This window comes from Meleagris gallopavo, chromosome 2, assembly GCF_905368555.1.
Source record: "Meleagris gallopavo chromosome 2, MGAL_WU_HG_1.1, whole genome shotgun sequence".
Lineage (NCBI taxonomy): Eukaryota > Metazoa > Chordata > Aves > Galliformes > Phasianidae > Meleagris > Meleagris gallopavo.
Window position 1 is genome coordinate 26,815,288 of NC_139405.1, and position 21,037 is coordinate 26,836,324.

A 21,037-nucleotide genomic window follows, 5' to 3' on the forward strand; every position below is an offset into this window, starting at 1 on the left:
CTCTTTCTGAATTTGAGTATCAGAATAAACCATTAGCAGATATGTAAAAAGCCCTGAATTATGTGACCAGAAAAAAGAAGAGGACAGGAAAGATGTGCTAGAACCAAACCTCCAGAGAACACTGCACAATCGTAGCCTGATACTGTCCGTTCTCTTCCTGAAGTTCCCTGACTCACTCCTTGCTTATCATCCAACTAGGCTAGAGACTGCCTCTGCATTCAAGTATTTCTGATGAAATCAGTCATGGAAACAGGAAATACATATCCCAGGCTCCAGAACTGTCTCTTCTTAGTACATATTCATCATCATTTTTCTTGTTCTTTTTTTGGTTCACTGAATTTCACATCCTCTCTGCTACAGCTAGCTTGGACATTTCCTTGCAGCTCAGCTCATAATGCTGGGAGGAAGAACTTGGGGATCTGAAGGAATTGCCTCAAACCACAAACTTCCTTGAACTCAGACCTCTCCAGTTTTCATGATGTGTTAAAGTGGACAAGACTCACATGAATCTACAAAGGTAACACAGATACCACGTTATATAATGCTCTTTACCACATAACAAGCTGTATTTTAAAAACATTATCTCTGGTACATTTTCTGACATGGCTTTTCCCATGGGAATGCTGTTCCAGGCAGCCTGTATGGTGGGAGAAAAATTTTCATCTAACTTCAAGAGAAAACATCTACATTCGCCTTTTTTACAGAGAAATTCCAATACAGATAGCCTTATAGGAATCATATTGGTCACTGTAACTACAGAACAATCTGAATAGATTCAGTCACAAGCATTTTGGGGACTGCAACGGCTTAGCACAAATCTCTTTAAGGCTGTTTTGCCTAGTGAATGTTTCCTCGATACGTTTGTGCTGAAGGTCTTTAGCCTACATTCTACTGGCAAAAACCAAAAGGCTCAATTTGGCTTAAAATACACAGAGAATTACAAAATACCACAGCTATCCTGTTCTGGTGTCCAATGACACAGTCTTGCAAGAATGATAGTAAGGATGACAAATAACATATCAATGCTATGAGTGTGGAATTTTAAGTCAACAGAGCAGAGTCATGCAAGTTGTGTTTTGTTAAAGAAATTAGGGCTGTGACATCCTTGCTGGAGAAAAGCAGGTTCTTTGCAGGAAGATGCTCTTTTGAAATCAACCTTTCAAAATTCCAAATGTAAAATGAAAAGCTTTTATGGAATTTTAGCTGAGACACTTATGGCACTTTGGGTGCGGTTGATATCACAGCTGTTTTGAAAATAATTAAGTCTGCCATTGCTATGTGAAATATCCATATCATCAGCAAAGTGAACACTTGTATAACAGATTACTTCTATGCAAAATGCTTCAAAATATGCAAGTATTATGAAAAAAGAGAGATGACAGTGTGTTTTCTTCTTAACTGCATCAGTTATATATTAACTGAATGCACTGCAGTAAGCAACAAAGATAAATACTGGAATGTGACTGGTTGTTTTTGGTAATGGAAAAAGGGCAATGCTGGGGATTATGATAATTTCAGTGAGTATATAAAATTCACAGTTCCTTGTTTTGTACTGGGAAATGGATCTGGCAGCAAATCCAGTTCTCTAAGAAGCCAGCCCAGTTAACAGCATTTGCATTATGATCGATCCTTATAACTCCACAAAATCTTCCTGACCTTTATCAGAAAGCACAGTATTCAAGAATGGGAAGGAAGTTAGGATCACAATGAGATGCTTAGAAGATACTGTTGTTAGACAGTTATAAGGAAGAATTCAGCCTGGTTAAAAAAGGGGGAAAATGCTGAGGAATCTTTTCTTTAGAACTGTTTGAATGTGTTAGCTCTATCACACAAGATCATTACTATAAAGTGCTGGTAGTAACTTTGGTGACGCTCATTGTGACATTAGGGAATGCATAAAATAATTTTTTTTTTTTTTTTTTCTTCTTCTTCTTCTTTCTTTAAATTGGACAGGAAAGATTTTCACTTATATTCAGTTTGGGCTAGATTTGAAATAAGAATTGGTGATTCTTTTTAGGAAACGCACCAAGAGTATGTCCCATCCCCTAATGATATGTAGTAACACGACATCTTTCACAGAAATTGACACTTTCAGAGTCTAAAACACAGAAATGATTATTTTTAACTTCAGTGCTCTTGGATAGCCCTTGAATCTTTCAGAATAATGGAGACAATAGCTTCTGATGGATTAAACATTTCCGACATGTTATAGAGAGTGGATTTGTTTATTGTGTGGATTTCTATGAGACTGGAGTAAATGTATCATTTAATTTTTTAAAATAAAATATTCAACCTCTTCTTAATTAAAGAGGACTGTCTCGTATTTGCTGCATCTATTGTGGCAATGAGAACTACAATATAGATGTATAGGCCCAATGGCAATCAGATTTTTTTGTGATTACTACTGTTTGTATTTTCTTTTGATATAGACAGATGATTCATTTGTAAAAGTAATCCATATCTCTGTAATAACCAGTAGCTGTTTTTTAAACACTCCACACTACATTCAAAAACTGTATTTAAAAAAAAACCCAAACACATGACTGTCAGTTGTTTAAATACCTTAAGCTACAATGTGCTGCAGACAAGACCATTGAATGCTCTGTTTAGTCTAACAGCGGAACTAAGTCACAGATCAAAGCAAGAGATCCTTCAAGCAGTTTTCACTTACATATTTAGAACATGAAAAAGCAATTGAGTGTCATCTCTCAACTCAACTGAATCATACTCCTGGACTTTTAAAGCAAGACTGGGCTACCCACCAAAAATATCCCATGGAATACCTCACAATCCTATACTGAGCTCAAAGAAACAACACTGGCCTCTCAGATCTTTTCCCTCTCTAATTCCTGTAACCATGATTATTTTAATTAAGACAAAGGCTTTTTATTTTTACCTCACTAGCTTCAGCTAGTGACATCCATTTCATTTTATTTTTACTTCAAATTCTCAAAGATCTTCATTCCTCCCCTTCCGTTTTTATTTCCTTTTATTGTTTCTTCTGTAACAGTTTCTATAGTAACTTCTCCAAGTGGTGATGAAATTGATGCTACTAAAAGCTGCCTCTTCTCTATGTGAATTGCATAAATATTACATTTTAAATACAGTTGCTTTTTACTCTGTTAGCAACTGCAACCTGTGCCTTCCTTGGCCCTTTTTCCTCCTATTCCAGGCTGGTGACCATAGCATGCTATTGTTGGAGAAAATGTGAAAACTTCTCCTCTGCTTTCACAGTAGAGTCGCACTGCTAAATGCTAAGAAGTTCTACATTACTTTCCAACTGGACATGAAGACTTCTCAAACAGCTGAAAAGCAGCTGTTTAAAAACATTAGCTTCTCCCACTGACATTTTCACTCTTACAAGGCTGGAAAGTAAGGTTTTTTTCCTGTTTATAATGCTGCCTGGGATTTGAAAGGAAACTAATTTATTTCATTTTCATTTGTGATCAGCAAGGTTATCCTGTGAGTCAGGATGAATCCTTGCTGAATTGTGTCTTAATTCTAGGAATTTTATATCTTTAATAATTCCATGGTCTCACCTTGTTTATTTTTTTCTGACAGTACTGTCTACTATTGAACCAAGGGAAGATCCCTATGAAACTATGATATGCTGATGCTCTCTATTTGTTTTCTGCTTGCTATCAAGCACTTTTCAGTTTGCTGTGTCTCACCCCTTTCATGTAATTCACATCTTAAGAAAATCTTCATCTGCAAATGCTATGCGAGACAACACTAGAATGCATAGAAACAAGATACAGACTAGGAGTAAGAAAAAGTACCAAGATCTGTACTCAGGACCCAGCTCTATCAACAACTTTTTGTGACTTAATTTCTTTTTTTCCAAAATTGAGAGTATGAAATAGGATTATATGGCTTCCCTATCTCAGGTATCTCTTGTAAGACATCTTGTATCTCTTGTAGTTGATCTCTCTGATATCTTGTAGTTGATATCTCTGACATCTCTTGTAGTTGGCTGCCACAAACTTAGACATGTACTAGTACTCTAGATAGGTCTATTAGACAAGAAAAGCAATATTTCACTTTTTAGAACAGTGCAATTATGAAATAAGTTTTTATAAAATCTCTTCGTTAGAGATTTGTTAGAGTGGTTGTAGTTCCAGGAAAAACATGTCTACAGCAGTACACTACCAGTTAAGAGGTTATGCCAAATATATGTGTTTCTCAGAAATTAAAGAGACAATCCAAAGTGGCTTAAAAATACTTTGCTATTTCACACAAGTTTTTTCTTGTCTGCTGCTGTCTTACCAACTTTTATGAATTGTCCTGTGACCACTCCACTTTTTTAACAGAATGAAAATATGAACCTAAATCTACCTTACAGTGATTACAAAATGAACACAGAAAAACAGAACAAGGGGGAAAGAACACATCTGTTTTCAAGTTTACTTGCCACCATTATGAACATCTAAATACAAGAATGGTCATTCACCACATGTAAAAGTAAATTCCCAAGATGGAATCAATGGAGCATGGAGATTATTCATAACAAGAAAAATTAAATAATCAGCTTTCAATAAGATTTCAAACTAAATCTAGTTGGCAGCATCCTTTAGAAAAAAAAAAAAAAGAAAAAAATTAAGCAAAAAAAAAAAGATCATCAAAAGGTAAATTACCAAATGCTGCAGTGCGGTTCTGGGATTAGTTCTTGACTGTGCCTAGTTAAGTGCAGAACTCAGGCTACTTTCCCATCATACTGTCCAATCCACAGCCCTCCAATGGATCTGCAACTTTCACTGAATTCAGTTAAGCGATACATACTTCACTGCACTGTTAACATCACAGAATGCTTTATTTACCAGATTCAAAGAAATACATGCTAGTGACTAAATGTTCTGGGATTCAGAGGAAAAAATGGTCTCATGAGAGACGTTTATTGAATAGTCAAAAAATTACTCCCAAGCATAAGACTGGAATGACTTTTGACTTCTTCCAGGCAGTTTTATATAACTGAGATTTCGTTAATCTCCAGTTTCTCATTTAAGAATGAAATGACATCCACATGCAATTTTGGCAGACTTTGGACTTTTTTGATCAGTACTGAATTTCACATACTGGATGGACTCTTGAAACATTTACTTTGCTACGCTTGACATCTTTGTTGAGCCATCTTGCTCTCCTGAAACTATTGTGTATCACTGTGTTCTTCCATATCTTATTTGACATGTTCACTCTTTTTTTCTTCTCCCTAGGTTTTCACAGTCATTTTTTCATCTATGGAACAGTTAGAATAATACAATAAAAGCACTATATAGTAAAACAAAACACCTCAATTACACATAGAAGCTATTCAATGTAAATATTCTACTCAACAGTTAGCCCTTATCACATCTCTCCTTAACAGCCCTTTCTCAGAAAACAGCTGTGGCATACAACAGTTTATTTTCCCATAGCTTCTCTTGAAGAGACTTCTCTTTCACAATCAGACTAACCTCCATGAAGAAGTAGAGCCAATGCGATCTTTATTTCCTCCAAGGATTACTTTTCTTGGAATTTTATGTGTTACTTGTGATCACTGCCAGGCACTGATATTGGTGAAGAGGAGTAACTCAAAGATTATCTTCTTTTCAGTTCCAAAGCTATGTGAACAAGTCTTACACGATATAAAACTGGATAGTTCTCCAGAACTATCAGACTGGCTCAAATGATTATTCATACTCTGAGCAGCACACAGGAGCCAGTAAGACACGTATTCCAACTGCATTAAACACTGTATCAAAACAGCAAACATTATCTACTTTCACATTTAACATTAGTGTTATTATATTTACATTTACAGTTAACAAGACCTCTAAGTCCTACACAATCAGAGGACTCTATGGTCAAAACTAGAGGCAGATAAAGTTTTAATGAAATATCAGCAGGAATGTTTGCAAGAAACAGTCTGAGGTTCTAGATTCCAAACTGCTCAGATAAACAAGTATTTCTTACACCTTCTTATCTCAGTGACTCTGGAATCGTTGTGGTAGGCATGTGATTTTTCAAGTAAAAATCTACAGAAGCAGTTTCAAAAAGAAGAACAGTCAGAAAGATCTTAGATGGAAAAAAAAAAACAAAAAACTTCTGCCTTGTCACATAAGCTTTCCTAAACCCCAATAGCAAACATTAAGTGGTCAGCAACACATTAATCCAGGAAACATCTTCCATTTAAGACTTTACCAAACCTCCTTACCAGTCATTTTCTACCACAAAATCTAACTTGTTTATTTCAACAGCTGCTGGGTAATAAACGAAGGAGCTCATGAAACTGTTCTGTTGACTTTCCAGGAGTGGGACAATCTCATTTACAGGGCCAAAGCATCTTAAAACTATAACAGCTGCTTCAAAAATTATCAGTTATCTAAATTCTACAGAGTGATTAAAACAGTACCTGAAGCCTAAGGAGCTATTTCTGCTTGGAAAAAGAACTAACAGAATGGGTTACTTCTTCAACGCAATTTTACTTACAGTGAGGAGGCATATGTTCCTCTTTCACTGAGCACTGGAATAAATTGTACTTTCTTTGCACAGTACTGTAAACTTGTCTTCTCAGCTACTAAATGCTCCTTGTCATTTACTTTTCCCTCGCTCAAGCTTCATCTGACAACAATGGCTACCAAAACTCTTTCTCTTTACTTCTGAAGCTGCTTTCTGCTTACTTTCTGATGCTGTGGGAAATGTTCTAATCCAAATCCAAAGGAGGTTTACGTGAGGAAACCCTAATTATTTAGCTCAGACCATCCAAATCACATAAGTTGAACACACTTTGTGCTCAACAGCATTGGCACAAATTGCTTTGCTGACAAACATCTGTAGACGGTAATATCCAAACAGGAATGCATCAGAAGCTGGCATTGATGACTTCTGCCAAAATAATGAATCCAGAATAGGATATTTGTTTGCAGCCTGATACAGGTATAACCTCCCATAATCCAATTAATGCCCTATGCCTTATGCTTGCTGATGTTGCCCATTTCTGATGTATTCTGGTGAAGGTCACTGCAGAACAGCACAGAGAGCTAAAAAGGTGTACAAAATTATACTTCAGTTGGTACTACCATGGCATGAAAGCTTCTTAATTAAACTTCCATCTTTCATTTGACCAGCGCTGTGGACCTGCCAGGTCACTGGTAATACCCAGCACAGAAGCTCTAATCCTTTGAAGTTAGCCAAGATCAGTGGCAGCAAGTGTTCCTACCAACTTCAACTAAGTCTGAGATCACACACAAACTTTAGATACCAACACTGACAGCTGCCAGCATTCTGAACCCCAAACATACTGTTAAACAAAACAAGAACTATTTAGTTTAACACTCATCTTTTTCAAGACATCTTAAACAAATAACCACTAAGACTGTGTTTCATTTGCTATCACAACTATTCCAACTTCTGTTAACCTCTTTTGCGTTGACAATCTTGTAAGATCAAAATTAATCTCTGAAAAGCCTATATACAAATTGGTTTGGAGTCCTACTCTTGTGTCCATAGCAATAAGATCTCTTAATTATGCACAGATGTAATTTGTATTTATATGGAATATATATATAAGGATTTATATATATATATTTATATATATATAAGGAATATGCTTAAGAAGCCTCTCTCTCTAGAAACAAATCATAGCTGATTTATAAAAAAGTAGAGAAAGAAATCAGCAGTATATTGATATTAACTTACAAAGTTTCATTCTGAGCCTTCCTCAAAACAGGTATCAATATCAAAAGCATTAAGCCTGATTAATGATTTCCTTTTCTACGTGCATGCATGAACTTCTCTGAACATTCATTTCTTCTGTCACATATTTGAAAGCACTTAATCAATTCTCAGAAGTAAACCACTAAAACAACCGCTGCTTTCACTGCCCTTTGATCTAATGTAACAACTTAGGCAGCTAAATTAATCCAGTGATTAAGTTGGCAATTAGACAGTTCTGTGATTTAAGGCATGGCTTTGATACCCATTCTGAAATTACTGCACGAATCTGTAGTTTTTAGCAAGTGAAATTATTTTAAGGTTACTGAGCTTTTTTACTCCAGAATTACTTTCCAGCTTCTCTCCTCTTTTTCTTTAACTAAGTTTGCTCAGCAACAGTACTCTGAATAAATTCATTTCAAGTGTATTTTACTTTCCTAGTTCCAAACAAGTTTGCAACTTTGAGTGAAAACAAGTGCAAAAAGCAGCAAACTGAGTTATTTTTGAAAAATCTGTATTTATCTTTTAAAGGAAATACAACTCACTTTAGGGTTTATGCATCTCACAACCTCAGCAAAACCTAAAACTTTAGCCAAAACTAAGATGGCAGTAAAATTTACTATGGTTCCTTTCTTTTGATTTGCTGTACACTGACCTATTTATTTTTCTCTGAATGCTTTGTCCACATACTGTAGCAAATACATAAAGTAGAACAGTCGTCATGTTACGGTTATCTCTCCCAGACATTTTATTAGACGCTTGCTAAATATTCAACCATAATATACATAGTTATGTCAGTGGTTAAGAGATGAAAGTCTACATTACTTCACTCAGGAAATGAAGTGCAGGTTTCAGGCCTTTCATTGCAATATCCTTCAGTACATGGAACATAAATGTTTTTGCAGCGGATTGTTCAGCAAGTGAGTGATGCAATAACTTACACAGCTAAGCCACTGTATGATTTCTAAGGCCACAGGGTTAATACATAGTGATAAGCTATTCAGTTATAATTGTAGCTTTCATGTCAGTTAAATTGAGCACTCTGAATATTACTTCACAGTCAAAACCTACTCTGTTATTTAAAAGAAATTTGAATTTCGATTCCCCTGAAATATAACTGCTTCAACATTTATTTAGTTATATTAGCCCAAGGCAAAAATCAAATCCACAGCACTTGTTAACACCAACAGGATTCGTAGCGTCTAAGAAAGGCAGAAAATCTTCATGAAGTTGTGCATAAAGAAGAAGCTCACAGAATACAACTGGCCAGTGATGGCATGTAGTTGAAAATTAAATAAAGACGTAATAAGGACAATTTCTCCAACTACCTCAGATATATTTTGTGTTTTCCCCTATGTATACATAGTATTAATAGGATAGACAGTTTTTAATTTCAAGAAAGCCCTTTCTAGACCACTTCTGAACAGAATTATTTAATGCCTAGAAATCTGAGGTGATAAAGAGAAAGGGATAATTGAGACCTATTTTAATGATCTCTAATATAATACAAGCAGAGGGATTTATCTGTAGAATGACAATCCTCCCTTTTTGTTTTAAAAAATCTAGGAGAAATTCAGATTTCTTTTAGACACGATAATTTCCACATGAAAAGCCAGCTCACAAGCAAACGCAATGTAATCTGAAATACTGCAAAGCTGAAGTGTTAACAAACACCAATGTTGCAGCTGCCCAGACTACGTTATAATCATTTAAGAAAGACAAGAAGTGTATTCATGAAAAGATTAAGGATAAGATGACTGAATTTCCTCACACCAAAATATCTTTAATACCTGTGAATTCGACCTTGTAATTATTTCTATTCAACATGTAAGACAGTAACGGAGCCATACTTACAAATTCCTACACAAAGCAATTATTATCTATTTCAGTTAAAACATCTTTTTGAAAGCATTCCATTTTGACCTAAAGATCTCAAATGATGGAGAATTCAGCTACACACTGCAGAAAACTGTTAGGCATTTTGTCTGGAATTATTTCATTCTATGAAAAAAAGTTTGTCTTTTAAACACAGCATTGCATTATTTTTCTTTTATTTTCCCTACAATGAATTGTCATTATTATCATGATAATTTCATTAATTCCTGACAGTTACATAAGAGTTTAAGAATTACCAGCTTAGGCACAGTATTGGTCCTCATTATTGACACTTTTGATAGGAGGGGTTACAAATGGGAACTCAACCTCCAGCCAAGTTACCAGAAAAACTTTTGGCGTCCTGTAAAGTGAGCAGCACACTCCATCAGTGTGGATCATCTCTCCTCCAAGTATGAGTGGGATTTTGTGTTTACAAAGTGTCATGGCCATATAAAAAAAATGCATTAAGTCCTGGACAAAAATAGCTAAAATTTTTAAATTGTTTCCTGTAATTGTACTTTTTCCCTTTTGAACTTGTAACTTCATGAGGATAGACACTTGTGCCTGAGGCAAAGAGTTACTCACTGTGAACAAGGAAGCAAAAATCTTTCCACATCAGCAACAGAGTAAGCTTTGTGAAGCCTTCTGCATCATATTCCACTACACCACTATCAACAAGAAAAACAAAACATTAATACAATTTTTAGCCAGCATCCATCCTAATACTGAATGAGAAATATGTAAATCCAGGATTACAGTGTTTGGTGGCTTTTTTTATTTTTTCAGAAGGTTCCAATGCTTACTTTATTAACAAATACAATTCTCTAACTAAATTTAAGCTGTGGTACTGGAGTTTCTTATCCAAAGAAAGGTTATATCCAACACATAAAATATATATTCCGAAATGAAATTAGACCTTTTAATGCATCTGTAGTACTAAATTGGCAGTAACTATACATATGCAGGTTTCCTGAGTGTTATCAGTTTACAAAAATTTATTAAAATTAAGTTAATGGACACGGTAAAATTGAAACTGTGCAGGCTGAGAAAAGTTTAAATTTGAAAATTAGAAAGAGCTTATATATATAAAAGTCACAGCATAACAGTATTAAAAAATAAATACATAATGCTTGTTCAGTAGACATTAAAAGTCAGCCAGCAGAGGAAGGTATTTTCTAAAAGCCTGAAGCAGTATCAGACTACTGAAGCACCTCATGAGTGAAATAAAATCATAGATATATCTGGTTCATTTCTGTTCTGCAGTTTGGATCAAATAATTCTCAGAAGACAAAAAATCATTTTTCACACGGATTAAGTCTTCATCTGTGTCTACTCACACATCAAATTCAAGTTACTGTTATCTACCTTACAGCTGTACAAAATTTGGGTGCCTACTAACAAACAACTATCTTCCTATCACTTGAGAGACTGGGAATTTGAAGGGCTCCTTAATATTCATGTAATTTTTTTAAATTGCCACACAGAAGCATAAGCTCCCTTCTCCCAGTGAGGCAAAGCATTGCTGATCAGGCACTAGCTGTCTCATCAGCTCCTGGACTCTTGCTCAACTCAGAATTTGGGTAGAAAACTGAGATGTCTACTTTTCACAGCTCTACAGCATCCCATATTAGATGCTTTGTGAACGTAAAGTCTAATTGTGCCCGGCCAGGGACCTTTGAACTGCAGGAATTTAAGATGACTGAAAAAAGTCTTTCTCTCACGAGTCCCAGTATTGCTTCACGGAGGGAGCTGCTGGTCTCCAATCATGACTTAATGTCAAGCAGTGGTTTCTGGCTCCTGAAAGGCTTGGAACCATACCCCACTTTTACATCGTCCCACTTCAGTCACTGCCTATTACTGAAAGACTCTTTCCAGTTCTTTATTTATCAGCAAGCACACTCTTTATGTCCTTTTCTCACAATCAGCTGTTTTCAGAGTAAAATCAGATCAGCAACTCACACTGGAGTGACACTTCATTGGAACTTCATTCCATACACTATCCATCCATTATTCTGTGGGAATGACCAGACTTCATCCAGATATTGGCAACAGAACCAAAGACCATGTGCATAAAATAACACTTTTCCCATGCTACACAAAATAATGCATGAAAAAAAACTTACGTTCCAAAGTGACTCAGGAAGGCTGCGATATACTCTCTTCTCTTATGGTATCCCTGAATAACATATTGTACCTCAAAAAAAAAAAAAAAAGAAAAGAAAAGAAAAGAGAAGCTATAAAAACAAACAAAAGTTAATCTGTCCCTTGTTAAGGAAGACTTAGAGGGTTCTAAATCTGAATCCCACAATTAGCTTGCATGATTTTACCAAAGAAACCTAAAATGCTTTTAAAACAAGGGGTGGATTCCAGCACAGCAAAAATCTTGTAAAGACATCTCTTCACTCACTTCTATGTAAAACTTAATATTTCACAATGTACTGAAGCGCTGTTTCAGTAAGCAAAGTAAGGAGTGAAAAAGAGAAATGCACAATGTTGCCTTGCTGAAGTTTAAGCAAGGACTGGTGATAGGCAAAACGTAATTACCTGATGTGACGGCTGGCTAAGAGTCAAAATCAAATTCAGGATGTGAAATATATATACATATCATTTAACAAAGGATCTTGCATGTTTTCAGAAAACTGTACCTCCAACAAAATCTTCTCAACACTACACTTTCGCTGTGGTTTCATGCTGACCCAGTGAGCCATCTACTCAATTGAGAGTATAAATTATTGAGGCATTTTACATTTTGAAAGACTTCCACCCTGACACAAGCAAAATCCAACAATTCTAAAATCGGAAGACTTAAGGCAAAATTCCCTTTGCATCATAGATGTTTTCTTATTGATTTGAATGGGATTATTTAGCAGAATAGTGTGAATAGGGTTTGACCTGTAACAGAAACAGTGCAAATGCTGCCAGGCTGAAAGAGCATCTGTTTACTTTGGGTAGTTACAGTATGATATAGTACATGACTCCTCATGTCCTTTGCCTTCCCGAATAAAAAATACTGATTTAAAATCTATTTTTTCTTTATCAAACATGAAAAGAATAGGAAGCATATTTTTCTTGGCTATGGTAATATTAGAATTCCTTGACTGGCAAATGCTTTCCTAAAGTTTTTGACAAACTCTTAGCTCTCAGCAATGATTGTATTGCCTTGTACCCCTTAAACTATTCTATTTGTAAATCAAGATTTATTTTGTTTTATAAAAAACTGAAATTATTTTGAAGGTTTTGTGTGGGATCTGAAACGTTATTTTGGGAAAAGGAAAACATATGATAAGTTTGTTTAAGGGACTTTGTTTAAAAAAGGATAAAAATTGTCCTGTGTATATGCAGATGTTCAAAAGCAAGAAAAGTAATTTTAACAGAAAACCACAACAAAAGCAACTCTAAAGACAGATTCCAATCTAATTATGGAAACAGTTTGAGGAATTTTTTCTAAAAGATAAAATTATTTTCCTCATTTGGACAAGGGTAAAAACCATATAGAGATACAAATAGGAAATATGTAATAGGAAAATTCCTAGATATTGACCTCTAAGCTTTGTACTGAAAAATGAACTTAATGGAGAAGCTTTCAAAATACTGTACTCTCTCTTTTTTGTTTAAACAGCACACTAGCCAGAACCTTTTCAGTCTATGCAACCTTAAGTAGCTATTACTGCATAAATATCCAAGTAGGCAGCTGATTCCATTCTTTTGGATGAGAAGAAAAATCATCAAATCCTCCCTCAAGCACGCAGGATCTACAATGATTATGATATGAACACTTCGGTATCTTCTGACTGGAAAAATAATTTGCAAACTATTCATTTGGATTTACTAGCAAAATAATATACAACAAGACAGTGTTCTATGATACAATAACATTACATTTTGAACTGTAGCATTTCATAATAAGAAAATCCACACCAGGATCTGACACCAGATGTGCTCATTCACCTAAAAGATTCATTATATTCAGTGCACTGCTTAGGTACTCAACTCTTACCAAGCTATTCATCGTATAGATCACCTCAAACATGCCCTACTACCTAGCAGAAGGAAAACGATCCCAGGAAATACTGCAGTGTGTTACTGCTATACAATACACTATATCAGAGAAAGGAAAATTGAGTTAACTTCAGTAACTTACCTTGTTTGTTAGTAACTGGCATACTTGGGGTACATAGTCGATTAGACAACCTCCACCCGGAAAGGCTGGGATGTGAAGGGCAGACGATCCTCCAAGCGCACTAGAAAGAGAAATTAGTTTAAAAGTACATCACGTATACAATCCCTGAGACTTTGAAGTTATTTCTACAGAGGCCTCTTTCTCTAAACTTAAAGGCAGGGGAGCATAATGTGGAAATCTACTTTATTTTGCAATGATACAAAAAGTACTGAATGATACCACCTATTCACTGTAATTCTTTAATCAAGAATATCACTAACATAAAGCATGTTTTCAGAAAATATTTTTCATTACACTTTCTCAGCCTCTTCAATCAGACACACAGTTGAGATACCTTCCCATATATGAATAAGAGGATTTTGATGTTTGAATTACTCAAAAATCCACCGTCAGTCAAAGTAGCTAAGCTTAAGTGCAATAATGTAGACTGAAGAGTAATAAATGGCCAAATGCAAATGTCAGCCATGCCACTCATTCCAATTTTGGTCCTCCCACTACAAAATGTCACCTACTAGACCAAACCTAGTGGCAGCCAAGAAAGATTGTATGTGATGTACGAGGAAAGGCTGAAAGAAATGGGTTTCCTCAGTCTTACAAGAAGGTTGAGGAGAGAGGGTATCTGAGAGGGGAGTTGAAGGCCTATTGTTAGTGGAGGCATACTGATATTGAAGGCGTATTGATGCCTTCAAGTATCTAATGGAAAAAGATAGAGAAGATTGAGAAATAATCTCAGAAATGCACAGTGATAGCATGAAATACAGTGGAGATATGCTATAACAAAGGAAGTTCCGATTAACTGTTAGGAAATAACCAAAGAGTAGAAGAGGGGTCCATTACGCCTGGGGACTCTCTATTTTCAAAGTGGTCAAAAACCAGCCAAACAACTGGCCTTGCTTGGAGAAAGAGGTTAGCCCAAGTAATCTCCAGAAGCTGCCGCTGTTGATGAGGATATAAACTCTTTCAGCATGGAAAGGTCTAGCACTTTTAATTTAAATCAGGTATAAGGCAACAACCAGCTACAGTCCACACTACTCTCTTTCAGTCGTTTTGACCTAAGATTTCTTAGAGCCTCTTACCAATCAAAACAGATATGAATTTCCATTACTCGCCATGGCTTACAGCATGTACTAAACATCCAGAATCTTGTTGTGTACAATTAAAAACCTAAATTACTTTGTGGCCTCTTGTTTACATGCTGCTACCATGAAAGATTAAACTGCCTGCAAACAAGGATGTTCTCTGCAAAACAAGGCTCTTGCTCTCCAGTGGGACCTGCCCTTGTATTTTCCTCAGTACTCGATAACGTATCACTTTGCTAGGTACAAAGGTCTGCAGTCATACACCCCTTTGAAGGAACAGAGCCTAAATAAATAAAAAAACAAACTTGTAATGAGGTATATGGAAATCTGCTACTCAGGCAAAACAGTCTGGGTTCAGCAGACTGCTCACCACATGGAACAGTTCTGCAGGTCTGGGTTTTGCATATGTAAACATGAAAGAAAAGCCTTGAGTACACTACAGCTACATAAAAGAGAAAAACCAAAAAACCCACTTTTCTAGCAGAAGTTATGACTTGAATTATTATTATTATTATTATTTAAATTCAGTTTCCTTACTGCTATCCACTTATTGGAAATACACACAGAGGAATGTAATTTTGTTACATGTTAATGTAAAAAAAACCAAACTATTAGATTATCAATAAATTGTAACACTTCTGAAATTCTTATTTGCTCTTAGGATACTAAAAGCATCCTGGGTTCATCAGTTTTTAACGCTGGAGAATGAAAGACTTGTCCCTCCTGACCAGTGGGCTGTGAACCTCACTTTAAGACATTAGAATTGGGTCCATAAAAGATGCCAATCTCATAAATAGAGCAAACAGTACTGTCCATTTTGCATCCTGCCTTGCCTCATTTGTAAACAAGTCCATGTTCCCGCTCTGAACCAAGATTCCATTAGAAATACTCAGATGACTGCAGAAGAAATTACAGGCTCCTCCCTTCATTACAATAGCAGGTACGAAATCAGGAGTAATGGCTATCAGATTTCAACAGAAATAAATTTCCAATCCTTTATTACCAGCTTCCAATACATCTTTCAGAGTGAATTACCATGGTTTGTGGTTAAGGGCTTCTCATTTTACCTATACTCATATTCTGAAAGTAGTCAATTCATATATGTATATACATTTTATATATAAATAGCCAATCCTCAAATGAGACTGACACAAGGTGTGGCTTTTGAGAGAGAGAAAGAAAGCTGGAATTTCTAGTGTAATTATCCTCTGAAAACAGAATAAAGCAGTGCAAAATGTAATTTATGTTCTGTAGAAATAATTACAGGTAGGGAGAAGTAAGAGCGGACAGACATCTTTGTTCCTTATTTGGGGTCAGACACTTTACTTATTAAATATTTTAATAAAATATTGCATTTGCACATGATCTTGCCTCTGAAAATCTCAAAACTTTCTATAAACATTCAATAACACAAAAGAAAACTACTGCCCAGAGTAGGATTTGACCATGCCATTCTATGTCTCTGCCATGTCAAAGGGGCACACTTTGAGCACATTATAAGCATGAAACACAGCAACAAGCTATCCTTCCTTTGACCCGATAATAAACCTGCAACTGAAGATAGAAATGATTTAATGTCAAAATAAAAAGAAGCACATGTAAAAAGCGTAAGGAAATACATAAAAAGGAAAAAAATCAGGAAAGGGAATTTCACAGAATGGCTTGGGTTGGAAGGGACTTTAAAGCTCATATATTCCAACCTCCCTGCCATGGGCAGGGCTGCCCCTCACCAGCTCAGGCTGCCCAGAGCCCCATCCAACCTGGCCTTCACACCTCCAGGGACGTGGCATCCACAGCTTCTCTGGGCAACCTGTGCCAGAGTCTCACCACTCTCTCAGTAAAAAATTTCCTCCCAACTTCTAATCTAAATCTTCCCTCTTTTAGTTTAAAGCCATTCCCCTTTGACCTATCACTATCAGAACATGTGTCAGCCTCCCTCCTGTTATAAGCTCTCTTATGTACTTGAAGGCTGCAATAAGGTCACCCCAGAGCCTTCTCTTCTCCAAGCTGAACAAGGCCAGCTCCCTCAGCCTGTCTTTATAGGAGAGCCCTCTGATTATCTTCCTGGCCCTCCTCTGGTCTGACTCCAACAGCTCTATGTCTTTCTTGTGCTGGGGGCCCCAGATCTGGATGCAGTACTCCAAATGGGGTGTCATGAGGTCAGAGCAGGGGTGGATGGTATCTAATGCTTTCTAATGCCCCCAAAGCCTAGTTAAAAGAAAGAGCGTAAGAAAAAAATGCTGTTTGAAGTCTGGTAGAATCTAGGAAATTCTTTGCCTAGAGATCTCACCAGTGCAAGCCGAAGATCCCTGCAGTTCAGAACTACTTTTCAGATAGCAAAGCCTCTTAGACAAATTTTACGTAGCTTTGTTTGTATTTAAGCTTTCCTCTTGGTATAATTGCTATACATTCCTCACAAATACAACATAATTTTTATACTCAGAAATAAAAACAACTATAGCATCACAGCATCAGGTTTCATAACATTCATTCTGTCAAGAAGACTAAAAAAACCATCAAGAGTTATGACAAACAAACTGCTTTTAAATAGACAAATTCATAAATTTTGCTCCCCTACAGCTGCTGGAGTAAGTCTAGTTTCAGAACAACCAATCAGAATTATGTTGTGTTTTTTTTTTCTTTCCAGTAGACTGCTACTTTATAATAACTAGAATTCTATAAGATTCTGATAGTGACTTTCTGTAACCTATTATCATTATGAAACAACTGTCTAAGTGGATGCTGTTTTATTAGGACTGGTACCGGATGCAGATAAATACATGGCAGATCCACCTATCTATGAGATAAGAACGCATGAACATGTTGGATGGCAGAGACTAAGATCTGTTGGCCTCATCATTTTATTCATTTGCTGTTACACTAAACCTGTTCAGCTCTGCAAACCGACTTCTTACAACAGTTTTTAAGATGGATCAGAGTCTCTGTTGCAGCAAGTTCCTGCTTTCTTGGGTTTCTACAGTGTCACATGCAATGGGATTCCGATCACTTTTGGCGAATTAAACCGGATTTTGTGATGGACTCCATAATGAATTCAACAAGAGCAGCAGTCAGCCTACATTAATAGTAGTTTTGTTCTGTGACACACTGAAGTACAAGTGCAGATAGCATAGCTGGAGTATGTTTACATTTCTGCTGTTGACTGGTGCATTCCAAGTGACTCGCTCTGTCTGTCTCTCAATGGATCTATTTATTCAAGCCAACATGTAAAATAAAAAAATTCTTTCCCATTTCTTGATAGCTTGTAATTACATTAAACTGTATTTCTCAAGAACTAATCTTGAAAAAAGACAGCATTATTTCATAGGTTTACAGAAGTGACTGTTGTTTTCCCAGGGTATTTAGCTGTACAGAACCAATTAGTTCTCCTTCCTTACAAAGATCACTCTACCAGGGAAGACGAGAACTGCTTTCAAGTCGCAAACTTCGCTAGGCAAAGCAGCATTAAAGGCATGATGGAAGATGATCCTAGTCCCTTTCCTAACCAACTCCCTTCCTCACAACTTCTCCTATGCTCTCTTGAGCCTGGAAAGGTTCCCTAAAGTCCTTTCCTTCACTGTCCTTTCCCTCTGTAATCCATTCTGCTGGCCTTTTTCTTGGAGCAGAAAAATGCATGCAAATGTTTCTCTGCATCACTGGGACATTTTGAACTGAGTCTGAAAATGAGACTTTTTGTAGACTATTCCCAATGTCTTGTAAGGCCCTGCAAGAATACCAGTATCACAATCTGTAAGTTATGCACTAACACACTTTATGGTGCTGAAGACAAGCACCCATATATGTCATACCCTCTCATTAGGGCATATTTTGCCCTAATGGCTTTTATCTGTTACCCTTCCCCACCTCCAAAGCTCCACAAGCTTTTCTTTGAAAGAAGTATCACCATCAAAAGAATATCTAAGAAAATTTCTCAGTCTCTGAGAAATTACCCTGCATAATGACTTTTTAATCTAAAAGAGGAAAGAGTAATACCCATCAATTTGTGACGGAGGTCCAGTATTTTAACAAGAATTATTCCTGCCCACAATGTGAATATATTATTTCAATGGCTGTGAACCATACAGTTAAAGATTTGTCTAGCTTTGAAAATATAAATACACAAAATATTTACCTCTGCATGGAAAGACATTTTATATTGTTTAAAATAACAAAGTGCTTTTCTCTCAGTGCAGCTAATGTTAAAACACATTGTATCTACTTACTAGAGATGGAAAGTAGACTTTAGACCCTACGGACAGCCCTTTCTTTTACCAGGATACACCTTGTTAAGTCCATAAGTTTTCACCTACCTTATTTTAAAACTGAACCATGTTTCAGACCTACACAAATGTTTATTACTCTTGGTGGGCATAAGCGAGAATAGCCTGAAGCATGTGGAAAGAAATTCCCTTCTTTTTGCTCTTTTTTCCTGTTTTAAGACACTCATGTTATGGGCTTTGATCTCTTTCCCTGCTCTCTTTCTCCTTTGTTGCTAAAGTAAATAGTTCACTTTTTTTTTTTCTTCTTCTCTTTTGCAGTTTCATCATTTTAGTGCATTACACCACTTGGCACAGGAGATGCAAGGAACCACATCAAATAAAAGCACGTGACCACAAAAGCCTGAAGAATCATGATCCCAAATTCACTGTAAGTTTACCATTCTTCAGACTTGCTCGACCATCAAATCCTCCCTATCACATTAACAATGTGCTGCTTTGCAAGAGCTGTGGAATAATGCTTCCTTCAGCAACACAGAGCTAATAAAGTAACCAAACATTACTCCTATTACTGAGAAATCAGTCAGTCTAGGCTTGTGACAGTGCTTTCTCCTCTTTCTGGTAACACTCAGTGTAAAGCAAACATAATTAACATATCGTTTGTCAGCATTTGTAATCAGATCTACTACAAGGTAAAGTGCATCCCCCCCAAAAATTTCCATTCTATTTTAGAGCCACAATGTGCTGACCTAAAATGCCACTATTTTTACAGGAATATAGGAACACTTTTACTTACAATTATTTCTAAGTCAGTTTAGATGCAATTGGAAATGTATGTTTCTACCTAAAAGATACAATCTGAGATACTGATGTTATTGAGAGCAAAAAGAACCAAAACAACAATCACAAATAGACCTAGAGCCTTGATCAACATGGCCACAAGTCTGACCATTAGAGCCAAAAGGATAATACCATCTTTCTCTCCATGACCTACTAAAAGTTCAGAGTAAACATTTCTGAGCTCCTCCTTACTTGTGACTGGAAAAAAACATGAAATAATCACTGCAAAAAAGTGAAAACTCAGTGTAAAATCTATTTTAGCTTCACAGACTGTGCAGAAGACTGCAAGGAACTCATTCCAAGCTCTACTTGCACCTCTGCTGACTTTGTATGCTCTAGCAAGTAATTGCAACCGTTCTGCTTGCCCACCTATAATGCTAAGACACATACACTAAAGTACATTAAGGTTTCATAATCTTCGCTGAGTAGCATAAAAGCTGTCATCTGCAACAGTTAATGAATACTACTTTGTTTGGCATTCTGCTGTAGGTAAGATAATCAAAAAAGCAGTTTTCTCTAATGCATTTTTTCATTTGACTCTAGGTGGCTATAATCAACAAAATATTTACATGAACAGCACGAAGTCTGGGTTCAATGAATTTTTCATTCATTGGTTACATATAAACTGTACCTCCAAACACAAACTGCAGGAAAAGACCAAATGAATGCAAAAGAAATTATGAGAAAGACTTCATTATCAGCAGTAGTTTAAAATATAGGTTAATTTAACTTAACACCAATCTGTAAAGCTACATCCAATATAAAAATCCATGCTGGCAATACAAAGGGACAAGAATAAAGGCAGTGTATTTAAAACTGATTAAAAGTATTAAAAAAAATCCCTTGTGCTTAATACATGAAATTATTTTTCATAATACAGAATGAACATATTCTGAAAAAGAGAATGTGAGCAGTTCCCCAGACTATAACAAGAGTGTGCTTTTCTGCTCTCACAAATTCTGACAAATGTTGCTTTTGTGTTGAAACTTACGACACTAATGCCCCCCTCAGCTTTTGTACAAAAAGTCCCAGCAAGGTGCATTACAAATTTAACATGCTTAGTCACTCAGAGCAGCTTGGTTTTGGAAAGGTTACACATAACAATCAGATATTCATAACAACTAACGTAAGAACTGAATTAAAAGGCACTTATGCTCTCA

The 21,037-nt window shown here is 36.2% G+C and overlaps 1 protein-coding gene across 2 annotated transcripts in view; it reads right to left on the reverse strand.

Moving 5' to 3' along the window:
* Positions 1-21,037, reverse strand: part of BABAM2 (BRISC and BRCA1 A complex member 2) — a 159,875-nt gene that overhangs the window by 26,979 nt on the left and 111,859 nt on the right. For both annotated transcript variants that reach the window (XM_085219400.1, XM_085219399.1), the window contains 3 exons: positions 13,706-13,805; positions 11,688-11,758; positions 10,150-10,232 (listed from right to left, as the gene is read on the reverse strand). In XM_085219400.1, coding sequence (XP_085075526.1) covers positions 10,150-10,232; positions 11,688-11,758; positions 13,706-13,805 — 254 coding nt within the window. The remainder of the gene's footprint in view (positions 1-10,149; positions 10,233-11,687; positions 11,759-13,705; positions 13,806-21,037) is intronic.